Genomic DNA, 13,913 nt, shown 5'->3' with positions numbered 1-13,913 from the left:
ACGGAGCTGCCCGACCCTGTTTGCCAGCCATCGGACAAAGGCCAAGCGAGACAAGAGAAACCAGGACAGCGGTATGCGATGAGGAGACAGCCCAGGGACAGTCACTGTGTACAGCAAGGTGACTGACCAGCAGTCCTCAAGCTGAAGGGTGCTCGGTCCCCCAGCCCCAGCGCTGGAGGTGGGCCACGTGAGATCGGGATCAGCCCGAATGCGGGAGCGGGATAACGGGGCGGGAGCGGGATAACGGGGCGGGAGCGGGATAACGGGGCGGGAGCGGGATAACGGGGCGGGAGCGGCCCCGCGCCCCGGAGCCTGCGGGCGCGCCCTCCCCCTGCCCGCAGAGGGCGCTGTGCAGCGCCGTGCCCGGGCCCGGGTGAGCCCGCTCCGCTCCACCGAGCAGCTTCCGCAGCCCCCCGAGCTGCGCCCGTGCTCCGCCGGCCGGAGCTGCTCCTCGTGGCTGCGGGCGGTCGGGCCGGGAGGGCAGCGCCTCCACCGAGCCGGCGGTGCCTGCTCCGCCCGCTCCGTCTCCGCTTTCCGCCTCAGCACGAGCACAGCGCGCCGCGCCCCCGCCCCACCACAGGACCCCCGTTCCTCAGCCCCGCCGCCCTCTGCGGCCTCGAGCCAGGATCGCGGAGCTCCGCGCCCGCCGCGCTGCCCGCTCGGCCCCGCCCGCTCGCGGCCTGACGCCGAGCACCCCGGGAGCTGTAGTCCCTTCTCCCAGAGCCGAGGGCGGGGGACCCGGGCAGCAGACTACGACTCCCGGGAGGTCTCGGGAGAGAGGGTGGGGCAAGTCGGGGGCGGAGCGGGGACAGCTCCGGTGCTGATCTCGACGCGGGTTTGCCGGCAGAGCCGGGCGGGCGGCGGCGGCTGTTGGCGTGCGGCAGCGAGCGGCAGCGGGCGGGCGGCGGGGCCGCGCCCGGCGATGAGGCACGAAGCGCCCATGCAGGTCGGTCTCCGGGCTGGAGCGCAGCGAGGGGTGCGGCGGGCGCGGTGCAGCCGAGAGCCGGCACGGGGCAGGAGCCCCTCCGCCCGGGCCGCCGGGCCGGCTCTGCTGCTGCGGGCAGAGGGTGAGGGACACCCCTGGCGTGTAGGGGGCCCGCGGCGTGTGCGAGGGATCGTGTCCCCGGCAGGGAGGGCCCGTCGCGGGGCAGCGGGTGGGTTTCGGGTCACACTCGGGCACATGGAGCGGTGTTTTTCAGATACTGCCCCCGAGCGCCGGCCGCAGCTCTCCTGGGACTGACTGGCTGTCAGGTGCTGGCTGGGTGGTGAGCTGTACCGTGGTCCCGCCGAGGTGCACGGCAAGTTGGCACGATGCCTCCACCTGTGTAGTCATGGAGCAGTTGTCCACCTGCACCGGGGAGAGGTGGCTCATGGCTAGAGATGGCGGTAGCAAAGAGGTGCCCCTTCTCAGTTTTTATGTACGGAAAGATCATTTCAAAGGTGGCTGAGGGGAGGAAAAAATTAAGAAGTGGGACATAATTTGTAAATTATCTCCTTTCCCCAGGAAAGAAGTGAAAACAATTTTCCTTAGTTTTTCATATCCTGTTGTCACTGGCAGTAGGTATGTCTAGACAAGGTACATTTATAGCAGACACATCCAAGCACAGTGGAGATGGGCAATAGCAAGCCCTTACAGTGGGCTGCTGCTTACAGATATTTAAGAAGTTATTATAAAATTATGATAAAAAAGGCCAAACAAAACTATTAGATACAGGAGTTTGCATGACAATTCAGCTCCTATCACTCAGCAAAATCATTAGATATGTCAGTGTGAGTTCATAGTAGAAGCACTGGAGTACAAGAGCCTTCCAAGCCACTAAGTCCGCAGAGAATCTCAAATACACCATTTAGTTAACTAATCTAGCCGCATCTCGAGTCTGTAGTCCTCCTTCTGCCACTCCCCCTTTTTGGAAGTTTACTGTGGAAGCTTGTTCACTTGCTGGTTAGATACTTACTAACCTCCAGCTCAGAGGCACTAAGTTATGCTATTGATACGATCCAGTGTCTGCTCCAATATATATAAGTCTAAATAGCCCTTATAGCATCATGACCAGATTACTGTCCAGAGAAACAAGCTAATGTTTTGTTCACTGGATTTTTGTTTGGTTTGGTTTTGTTTTTATTTCTGCCATAAGATAATCTTCCTGTTGACCTTTCTGGGTGTTTTCCCATTTTAACATGACTTTCATGAACACACTTGATCAGAATTGTCACTAATGCTGTCTCATCAGTGCCCTAGACAGTGGCATTGGTATTTCACTTAGTCTCTTAGCCTGATGCAGCTTCCTTGGCAAACAAAAAGGTACACAGTCTTTCCTAGTCTCATGACTCTGAGTGCTGTGCTAAATAGGGTAAATGGCAGAAAGCTTTAGCCATCTCATTTTCATTCTTTCATATTCCCTAGTAAATCTAAATGTATTTCTTCTGGAGCACCTGGGCTGACACAGCTTTTATTTTCTTTCTTTTCACAGCAGCACTATTTTGGTGGCCTCCTAATATCCTGTGTTATACTAACCCTCTTAGGATTGTATCTCGTTTTGCCACTAATGCTACCTAGAGTGGGAATTAGAAATATGCTTCCTAAGATACCCTTTTTATAGACAAAGTAAATTTAGGTTAAAGAAAGAGAAATGAGGGATAATTCGCGAGCTCACCACAAGAATCCAAGTTGTCAAAACTGTTTTTTACTACCTTACATTCTACTCTCCTGGGCAGCTCCTGGCAGTGTGGCCATATTCATGCTAGTTTTGTTGATATGAAGCAGGTAGAGTTTCTCTGAAGTATTTTAAACCTGACATCCCAGTTTCTCCTTGGTATTCCCCAACTTTGCCTTTCAGTGTTCTGCTTAAAAAACCCCTTTGCATTTGTAACTACATGTTTCTAATAGTGCTGGGATACATTTACATATATACATGATTCTGACCCCTTAATACCTTCAAGCAGATAGGCTTTTCCTGATGCTGCCAAGTACATTAGTTTACAGGCTGCGCTCTGCAGATGGCTGGCAATCAGTAAATTCCAAATAAGTGGCCGGTGCATTGTCTACTGAACCTTGTTAATTCTTATTAATTGGTTAAAAAATAAATGATTAAGATTTGTGAGAATTGGCTCTGCTCTGCTCTGATATCTGTGGATATCAATGTTGAGATCACACCAAAAATACAAGAGAGTAAGCAGCTTGCCCAAGATGTAGAAAAGAAGAAAACAAAAGCCATAGGATGCCTCTGAAAGAGTTAAGATTAAAATCCAGTCCCTAGATTAGTCTGATATTTCACCTCAAAAGTAATTAATTTCTTCATGGTTGGGTTATTTGTTACAGTGTTCTTATACATAGGGATTTTGGTAATATTTGAACTACTCTGATGATGTCAGTTGATCTATGCATGAAAGACAATGATGTGCAGTGAGTTTCACTCACTTCCACATCCTGCATACAGTTTGGTAAGTTAAAGTCATTGAATTTTTCCATTCTAAACATTGTATTCCATTTTCCAAACATTGTATTCCATTGTTTCAATATCCATTGATTATGTTTGGCTAAATATATTTTGCAAAAGGCAGAAAGATTGCCTTGCAAAAGGCTGCATATGCAGGAAACTCTGTTTTTATACTAAAATATCAGCTAAATTCAGCTGCTGTATAGAAAGAAATAGAAGTGTATATATTTCTACCCTATGTGTAGGAAAGAACCATTTCTCTTTCCACTGCACCTATGTGTGTATAAATGCTGGTCAATCAGTGCTGTTCCACTCTCATCTGACCAAAGTGATCTATTGAAAAGGACCTCAGTTACCCACTTTCAGAGGCGGGCTTAAGAACACTAGACAGAAAGAGAGTGTTGCACTTTTAAACAATTTTAAGTTCGCTAATCAGTCTCTATCCTCACTGTGCATAGGAGGAAGATATTTCCTCTGGACTTCCTAATGATCTTTTCCTTTAAGATAAGACTGTTATTAGAGCTTTTAAAAGGAACCAGCTTATTTGCTAAAGGTGTGAAGGAATAAATCTCAATGTTTTCAATGTCAGGCTTTTTTGCCTTTTGCACCATATTTTCCAGGGGCCAATCATCCTATACTAAGCATGCATAGTGGGGTGCATATGTAAGTGCAAACTAAAGTTGTGTGCAGGCCAGGAATGCCACAGCATCCTGCGGTGCTCAAGTAAGAAATCTGTTCAAATTGATTCTCCCAGAGAATGAGGCCTGCCAAGGCATAAAGAGTTGCATAGCCAAATGTTTTGTTATAATCATGAAGGTGGCAGGTAAACACAGTTTTTCTGTCATTTGTTCTCAACCCTGCTCTATTTTCACCTCTTCTTTTGGGATCAAGGAAACAGCTAAACATGAGACTTGGAAAGCACCTGGGTCTGAACAGAAAACGCTTCTTAATGATTGGACTTGCTTATGCCCTTAAATAATCCATGTTTAAGGAGTTTAGAGTTGTGCTGTAAGCAGGAAAGCATACAAAGCTATCCTTTATTTGTCCTTGCACCATATTCAAACTGGCAACATAACTCCTCCTGGCTTTGATAAGGAGCAAGCATCTGAGATCTCCTGTCTATTGGTTTTCTGTTCATTGTCTTGAGCTTAGACTTCTTAGTCGACTCTCAAGTCTGTCCGAAGTCCTGTAGGAAATGGTTTGACTGCTTTTGGTGCTAATCAAAATAATTTGCATTTTCTCTTCAATTTTACCAAATAAGGGCAAAATTGTACTGAAGAGAAAACTCAGCGTGTTTTGTTGAAAGTGATGCTTGTTTAATATATCCATTTAACCTTTGGGAAAAGAACTTGGTCAACATAAAGGTATGCATTTTACCTTATTGAAAACAGAATATTGTAACATTAGCGAGGTTTATTTGGTTCTCATCCATGTATGTAATGTTTAATTATAGGTGGTAACACAGCATTCCTAGTGATTGCTTCCAGCATAACTTCCAAAGGTGGAACATAGCATCGTCACAATCTTCTTCATATTTTACATGTACCTCCAATAGTAGGGAAAAGTACTGTCAGGAGTAAACTGTCTTATTATTACCTTGGGAAGTGGATTACAGTACATTGCATACTTAATTTTTAAGTCAACAGCTTGCATTTAAGAAAGAGAAGCGCTACAGGCTTATTCAAAAAGTTCAAGAGGACCAAGCATCTGTATTTTTCTTACAGTCAGCAGAAATACAGATGTATTTCTTTAGCATATCATTTAGATTGTGAGCATAATGTGGATTGTGCTTGGAAGAATTTGTCTTGTTTGCTTACTACAGAATGAGTGAGTTTGGGAAGTAATGGCAAAGTTTTAGCAACAGCACAGAGTTTGATGTTTCTTTACACTAGTGCAGGCTCATTGTGGTTTTGGACAGGAGAAAGGAACACTGTCAGTAGTCTAGGGAGACTGGTTCACTAGGCTAAAGTTAGTCTCTCTGAACAATTTCAATTATTACCTCACTAATCCTCTTGGAGAAATTAGTCCTTTCCTATGCCTTTCCTATACCTTTTGTGTCCTGTAATAAGTGGACGTACTCCTGCCCCTGAAATAAAAATAGCTTAAATTCTATGTTCAACATGCCTGTAATTCTGTCTATGATACTGCAAGTAACGACTCTGTAAGTTTACGGCACAGTGAAAGTGTTGAGTTTTTAATTTTTTTTTTCAGAAATGTTAAGGAAACTGCTGAATGAGTAATGCATGTAACCACACTAATTTAGAGGGGTATTGAAATTCCTGTGGGTAAAATCTGTATTTAAAACTATCCACAGGAAATACATTAGTACTCAGGAAGTCTACACAATGTACATGGTTTAGCAAGACTATTATTAGAATCCAGGTCTCCTGATTTCCCTGCTCACTGAATCATACTGTTTCTGAAGTATTAGGCATTAAAGTACATGGGGATGAGTTGGAAGCTTCATAGGATTCAGGGCAGCAAATGGATGAAAGCTTAAACCTCTTTTTGTGAATCTTAAGCTGGTTGAAGAAGCTATGTGAAAGGCTTCCTAGGAGATGTGGAAAGATGTGAAAGGCTTCCTAGGAGATTCAGGAAAGAATATGATATTCCTCCTTGCTACAAGGGGTAACTACAGCTTTCAGCTGCAGCACAAGAGAGGAGAGCCATAAGGGCAGTGGAACAGCCTGCTTTAGTGGTCACACATCTGGAACCCACAGCCACTGCAGTCTTTGGTCTGATAGAACTCATTGACTTGTTGTTGCAAACTCTATGTAACATCAGTGTGCCCTGTGTTATGCTGCTTTACAGCAACTTGTGAGTAGACTCATTTGATCAATATTTGATTTCCTTTTTCTTGTGTTCTAAGCAAAATATCCCCAAATAGTTACACAATACAGGACAGTAATGAAAGTTTCTCTCTTTTCTATAGAAATAATCAAGCTGAAAGATTAGTAATGTGTATGCTTGACAATATTCAGATTTTAATTCTAAATCTTTGTTGCATAGCTGTGGAAGAAATGAATAAATTTTAAGGCCAATGCAAACACTCAGGTTGAAGCGTGTAGGTACCCAATACTACATTTAATGAAGAAGGTAATTCTAAAATAGAATTCTGAAATAAAATGCTCCCTACTCTATGATTTATGAAATATATATATCTGAAACCAAATTTTCTATTAAAAACTTTAATAGAAAATTCATTGCTACTTCCAATGTCTTCTTCAGAGATTTTGGTCTCCATTCCTGTATGCCTCTTCAGTAGCCCAAAGAAGCTGGCATCGTATTTTTGATGCTTTGAGATAACAGAATTATCTAAAATATTATACAGTAACTAAAATTTTGCTGAGAGTGTGGTTAGTGCACAGCTGTCATCCTGGTTCCAGTTGTCCTTTCTGATTGCCCAGATGCATTCTGAGATGCCTAAATTAGAAAGCTTTTACATGAGCTGCTTTTCTGTAAGCCTTTATGTTAGGTTATGGTGTCTGTCGTTCTGTTTCAAATCAGCGTGCAAAAGTGTTGTTCAATCAAAGAACTTCCACAGACTCACAAAATACTTGATAATTTTTCTTGAAAACTCAGCTCAAACACTCTAAGCTCTTTATTTTTGCCATTTCTTTTTGAGCAACCTAGGTAGAACTTGGGTCACATTTTCACTCTAATCTAATTTTCATGAAAGCCTAAGGTATACTTTTTGGAAATAGAATCCATGATCTTTGAAGTCCCTAGAGCAAAATAAGTTGCTCTTTACAGTATTCAGTAATCTGTGCTTATTCAGGTGTTTTATATGGATTAAAAACTGTATTTTAAGGACTCAGATTTCAAATGTTGATGTCATCCAGCAGGACCTTGACACAGTTGGGAGATGGGCCACTGCAAACCTCAGCAAGGCCAAATACAAAGTCTTACACCTGGTTCATGGCAATCCCAGGCACACCCACAGGCTGGGCAAAGAAGTGATTGAGAGCAGCCCTGTGGGGAGGGACTTGGGGGTGGTGGCTGATGAAAAACTCACCATGAGCCAGCAGTGAGTGCTCCCAGCCCAGAAAGCCAAGGGAATCCTAGGCTGCATCCAAAGCAGCATTGGCCAGCAGATTGAGAGAAGGGTTCTACCCCTCTGCTCTGCTCTGCTGAGACCCCACCTGAAGCACTGCATCCAGCTCTGGTGTTCCCAGCACGATGACATGGAGTTGTTAAAACAAGTCCAGAGGAGGGCCAGGAGGTTGGTGAGAGGGCTGGAACACCCCTGCTGTGAGGATGGGCTGAGCAAGCTGGGAATGTTCAGCCTGGGGAAGAGAGGGTTGTGTTGGGACCTCACAGACACCTTCCAGTACCTGAGGGGGCCTACAGGGAAGCTGGAGAGGGATTCTCTGACAGGAACCGGAGTGCCAGGGCAAGGAGGAATGGGTACACTCTGAAAGTGGGGAAATTTAGGTTAGATATTAGGAAAAAATTATTTACTGTGAGAGTAGTGAGACACTGGCACAGGTTGCCCAGAGAGGTGGTGGATGCTCCAGTCTGGTTCAAAGCCAAATTAGACAAGATCTAAAACAACCTTGTCTGGTGGGAAGTGTTCCTGGCAGCAGGATTGGGACTAGATGATCTTTGAAATCCCTTCCAAACCTTAATATTCTATTAATCTAACTGCCACTTATGATGATGTTGCATTAATATTGCAAATTCAAATAACTACAGAATATACTAGTACTCGAAAAATATCAAGCCTTTATTTCAGAGGTGTATATACCCACTATTTAATGGTATGATAACTAAAAGATGATGAAGGAGGAAAAATAATTTTTGAATAAATTTAAATAAAATTTTCAATTTTCAATAAATTTTTTTGAATAAATTGAAATAAATTCAAAAATAAATTTTGAATAAATTTTTAGGGATGGCAAAAGATAACAACATACTTACAGTAAAATAAATGGTTCAGGAATTTTATTAGATGTAAAAATTGCTAAGCTTCTGTTTGAAAATATACCTACTGTGTCAAAAGGAAGCATTGATCTCTTATTTCTCTCTTATACAAATGATGTGTCATTGTATTTTCACCATCAATTCATCACATTTTCTGAAAACAAGTATTTTTAGTGATATACTAAGAATTGTCCCAGACTTTTAGAATTCATATTATTTTTGTTTTGGTACCCGTCACCAGTCATTTTTACATCCTCTATTGCTAGCAGAACTACTACTAGATACAAGAATCACAAAAAATAATTAGATCTCTGTGCATTTCCTGAAGTTCACATTGAAGCATACACATGACAAGTCTTTCAAGAAGATATTCTTCTTGAGCTTCATTGATACCTGGTACAAAAAACTCCAATAAAATTGAAATGTTTCCATTTTTTATTATAAAAGAGACAATAAGATATTTCTTTTTTATTTTGAATTACAGATGGCATCCGTTCAAGATTCCAGATATGGCCAGAAAGATACATCTGACCAGAACTTTGACTACATGTTCAAACTGCTAATTATCGGCAACAGCAGTGTTGGAAAAACCTCCTTTTTGTTCCGATATGCTGATGATTCCTTTACATCTGCATTTGTCAGCACGGTTGGGATCGATTTCAAAGTAAAAACAGTTTTCAAAAATGAAAAAAGAATTAAGCTACAGATTTGGGTAAGCTAAAAAATAATTCTGTGAATTAAGCAAACTGTAGTAGTTTTGATAGCATTTACACAACTGCAGGTTTGCACTGAGTGTCATAACCCTTATATATTTAGAGAGTGAGAGCATAGGAATGAAACAGCAGTTAATTATTTCTTGCATAATTTTTCTGTCTTGAATATTAGAGTGCAAACAGTATTTTTAAGGTATTGAAGTACAGTTCTTTATCACTAATTAAATTCCTTTTGGAAATAATACAGATCGACACATATTAATATCTGGGTAGTGAGCTATAAACGTCTGTGCAATATGTAGACTATTTAAACTGATACATGTTATATTGAAGTACCTCAAAACACCAATTTTAAGATCTAGTGTCTTCCCATAAAAAATTATGAATGCATGTGTGAGCTGTAATAGTGGATGCATAACAGAAGGCATCATTTTTTGCACTGTCATCCTGATCATCTGAAACATCTTCCATCTTCTGTTGAGGAAGGAAACTTGTGCAAAGAGATAGTGTTACCCAGGCATACAAACCCCTTCATTCCTTGCCTATGCCTTAGAGACAGTAGAAAGATACTCAGTGGAGAAAAACGAGATGAGAGGGAATAGGTTTCCTTTTCCACTAGTTCTCATCAGAAATAAATGATAGCCAAAACTTGTTCCATAGAATCATAAAATATCCTGAGTTGGGAGGAACACCACTCCCGGGCCTGCACAGAACTAACACAACAATCACTCCATGTGCCTGGTAGTTCTGTCAAAAACTTCTTGAATTCTGGCAGGTGTGATGCTGTGACCACTTCCCTGGTGAGCCTGTTCCAACACCCAAGCACCCTCTGAAAAAGGTGAAAAACCTTTTCCTAATATTCAACCTAAAGCTCCTGTGATACAGCTTCATGCCATTCCCTTGGGCCCTGTCACTGGTCACAGAGAGAAGAGGTCCGTGCCTGCCCCTCCTCTTCCTCTCACAAGGAGGTTGTAACTGCAGTGAGGTCTCCCCTCAGTCTCCTCCAGGCTGAAGAGACCAGGTGACCTCAGCTGCTCCTCATATGGCTTCCCCTCAAAGCCTGTCCCATTTCTTCTTTGTATGCTTTCTAATACCTTTCTGTCCTTTTTGTATTATGGTGGCCAAAACTACACACAGGACTTGAGGTGAAGCTGGCCAGTGCATGATGCCTTGGAGTGGCTACCTGGAAGAGAGGCTAGACTAGATTAGGAGAGTAAAAGCAAGTATTTATTGAAGGCCTTCGAAAGGTATACCTAGGGGAGTCAGAAGCCTCCAAGAGGCTACACCCAGGATGGATACTGGTCAGGATCTGTTTTTCAGACAGATGTGTTTGGTCCATTTACATATCAGGGGTTAATCCTCCAATTACATCTTCAGGTAATGAAGTCATATACCCCCGGTTTGCTCCCACCCCCAACTAACTTTGGTTTGTACTTTCAGGGCCTGAGACAGTAAGGTGTCCTTCAGCTTCAGGCCTAGGGGAATTGTTTTCTCTGACCCAAATCTGAAGACAGTAGCTAACACTCTATATAAAGTTTTAGAGTTATACATTAAAGCAGTAGAGAATTTGAAAAATTTAAAAGCTAAAATCCTAAGGCGTCATTCTCCTGAAAGCCACAATTCCTCTAGGCCAGAGGAATGCCGAGCAAAGTAGGAGAATCCCTTCCCTTGCCCAGCTGTGCCTGGTGCACCCCAAGACATGGCTGGATTTACGACAGATTCACTGATACATCCCTTCATTCTTGGATGATAGGGTGATACTAAAAGGAGAGGGAGAAATAGCAAAACCTTTAGTAATGTGGAGCTAGAGCTGCAGATCTTCCTGGTGTTCTTGAAGACTTAGAGCAGTGTTTCCTTTGTGAAATGTTTGTAAGAGCCTTAAACCCCAGATTTTCCGTTTAATTTTTTTTTTAATGAATACGAATAATTTAAAATTCATTTAACAATAGGCAGCCATTTAGTCTCAGAAAATCTTGGTTCAAATCTGACCAGTTCATCTAACGTGATTTAAACAGCAGATAAATTGAATATTTTCTAAATATAGTACAATGCACAATTTCCCAGGGTTCTCTAGGTTCTATCTCATTAGGTTTTAGCCCTTGGTATCTCAAATAATTTATTGTTCTGTCTCCTTTAGGAACTAGACATAGACTTTTTGCCTCTCAATGTTTTTACGCTCAGGTTATCACTATTGTCATTATTACAACAGTGGTGTATATATATATATAAAACACTTCAATAACATGCTGATTTCATTTCAGTCATTTAATGTTGGAGATTGCAATTACATAACCTTATTTTTTTTTATAATGGAGCAATAAAATTGTGTTCATATTGCAGTTTTTACACTGTTCTTCTTTTAATTAATAAGTAACCATTAAGGTAGGTTTTATTGCTCATGTCTATCCTAGCAAAAGCAGCAATGTTAGTTTACAAGATTGTCATGTGATTAGTTTGACACCAGTATATTTTTTGCCTCTCCATGTCAAAAATATGTGCTTAGCTCAAAGCTGTCCAGTGATCTAGATGTGTTATGGTCTATTCCTGGCATAGATGGGATGCAGCAGCTGTATTCTTCCCAGTTGTAGCAAATTGTATTTTGTTGTTCTTTGCATGGCATTAAAATCAGAGCCCAAAGAGGTTATGACAGTTCTTGCCTGAAAAAAACAAAATTATTGAAACAAACCCAAGAGCTCTGTGTTCCTTAAGGAAGAGGAAACAGAGGATCAGAACCTACGAGAGACCTTCCTATTTGAAGACTCATGTGCCAGGATGTGGGGTTAGAGACAAGACTTCAGATCACACTTTCATAGGAAAGGGTTTTAATCCAAGCCAGCACTGCATCTTTATTTGTATTGGTTGCTTTCTTTAGTGTTCCACTAAATTTCTAATGCCAGTTCTTAAAAGGCCTTATCATTGCCAAATTATCTCAAATTTGTCTGTGCTTTTTAGATGGAGTGTTCTGTGTTGGAGCACTGTGTTGCAGTTAAACTTGCAGTAAATTCTTTGATTTTTGCACCTCTGAAACCCTCAATAAAATGAGTAAGGGATCGCAGAAAGCTATTCTAGTGCACAAAATCTGAAATAGAGCATTACTATCCTGTCTCCTAAGTTATATCCAGAGCAGAATTGTTCTAAATAGGCATTGTCTATATTTGTACCTTGTGTCTATATTATAATATACTTTTATTGGTTATGAAAATAACATTTTTAAATTAATAATGCTCTTGCACAATATCCATTTCCATTTAGTTAATTAATTTATTTATGAAAGACAATTTATATTAGATAGAATATAAAATCAAATTAATCATAGCAAGTGGGATTTGATGTTAAATCTGAGTAGAAGTATGAGGTTATAATACTTGCATGAAGTTATAACACTTCCCTCAAAATCAGTGACAACCTATTTGGTCGCATCATATGATAGCTGATATTCAGCATATATGAAATAAAATATTATTGAAAATCTCACAGTTTTGTAAACTCAGAAGACTGCAGATGCAACTTTAAAATGTGTTTTGAATGAAACAATTAGAACTGAATTACTTTGCCATGCACTTAAGTGAAGAAATACATGCTGCTCTGCTATTCTTGCTTGACAATAAAATGCAGAAATATGTAAATAGTAATACTGTTAAGTCACTGAAATTCCCTATGTAGACAAACAATCAATAAAATCCAATATTTCCTGTTACAATTTTGTACATATTCTTCTAGGTTAATGTTCCTGTTTAATGGCGCTTTCAACAAGATACTTTGTGTTCAACTTGAAGCCTGTTGGAATTTGCAGATTCCGTCAGAATGAGATTCTCATATGTTTGCCAGTGAAGGTTACAAGTTTGTTTAAAGTCAGCATGGGCACTCAAAGAAGCAGAGCCATTATTTAATAATAAAATTCATAGTGTATTATCATGGATGAATTAGGAAGGGTTATCAGAATGAGGTAGGTGGTGTTTACACACTGGGATGCCCTTCAAGTCTTTCCTTTATTTGACGTTTTTTCTTGCTTGGAGGCAATAGTGTCTTATTCTTGAACTGTCTTCTTTCATTTTTTAAGTCAGGGAGAATGGGCTAGTCCTTGCTGTAATATCATTGTCAAATGGTCAGAAAGAGCCTGCTGGGAGCACTGTAACATTTGCTTCTTTTCCTTCTGAGCCAAACATCTTCTTTCCACAGTATTTTCTACTGGAATTGAAAGAAGTTCAGAGTTCAAGTGCTATATTGATTAGTGCTAGCACATTACCTTGTCACAGGACCACCATCTGGCCCTGAAATTTTGTTTCACAGTACATTATAAGTGTGACAATCTCCTATGGACATTAGGAAGACAGAACATTAACATGTCTCTTTTAGAGGACAGGAATAAAAAAAAAAAGTGCTTCACCTAAGTAGGTATTGATTTCTCCATTGAAACTATACAAAAATTTGTAAAGAAAAGTTGTCTGTATGCAGCACATACAGACACAGGATAAAAATCCATTAAAGGGCTTTAGAATGTTTTACAGTGTCAAATAATAAAAAGTAATATATTTTTCCTCCATTTGTTTTGAATTAGTAATATTAAAGGAAAGAGCTGAAACTAGTAGGCTGTAAGATTTTCTCAATTTCAAACTTAAACTGAATTTTAAGAAATGATTTCTGAATATTAATTCAGACAAAAATACATTATAACTGAAACTATTAAAAGCTCAAATGTGTCTAAATCAGAAAATAAAAATAAGAACCTTTTAAATCTATCTGTAGCTGTAGTGTTATAAAGCCCTGCAATACTTTTGTGAACTGTCAATGATACAATACAAATAAGAGCCTGCAATAGTTTATGGACAAATTATAGGCT

General features: G+C 40.9%; 1 protein-coding gene across 1 annotated transcript in view; it reads left to right on the top strand.

Annotated features, from left to right (window-relative positions):
- Positions 1 to 846: 846 nt before the first annotated feature.
- RAB3C (RAB3C, member RAS oncogene family) overlaps positions 847 to 13,913 on the top strand; it is a 130,441-nt gene continuing 117,374 nt past the window's right edge. The window contains exons 1-2 of the mRNA XM_066568662.1: positions 847 to 946; positions 8,845 to 9,072. Of these exons, the coding sequence (XP_066424759.1) occupies positions 923 to 946; positions 8,845 to 9,072 (252 nt within the window). The 5' untranslated portion in view covers positions 847 to 922. The remainder of the gene's footprint in view (positions 947 to 8,844; positions 9,073 to 13,913) is intronic.

The sequence above is a fragment of the Molothrus aeneus genome, chromosome Z, assembly GCF_037042795.1.
Source record: "Molothrus aeneus isolate 106 chromosome Z, BPBGC_Maene_1.0, whole genome shotgun sequence".
Lineage (NCBI taxonomy): Eukaryota > Metazoa > Chordata > Aves > Passeriformes > Icteridae > Molothrus > Molothrus aeneus.
Note: the sequence above shows the minus strand (reverse complement) of the source record. Positions and strands in the feature narration are given on the sequence as shown.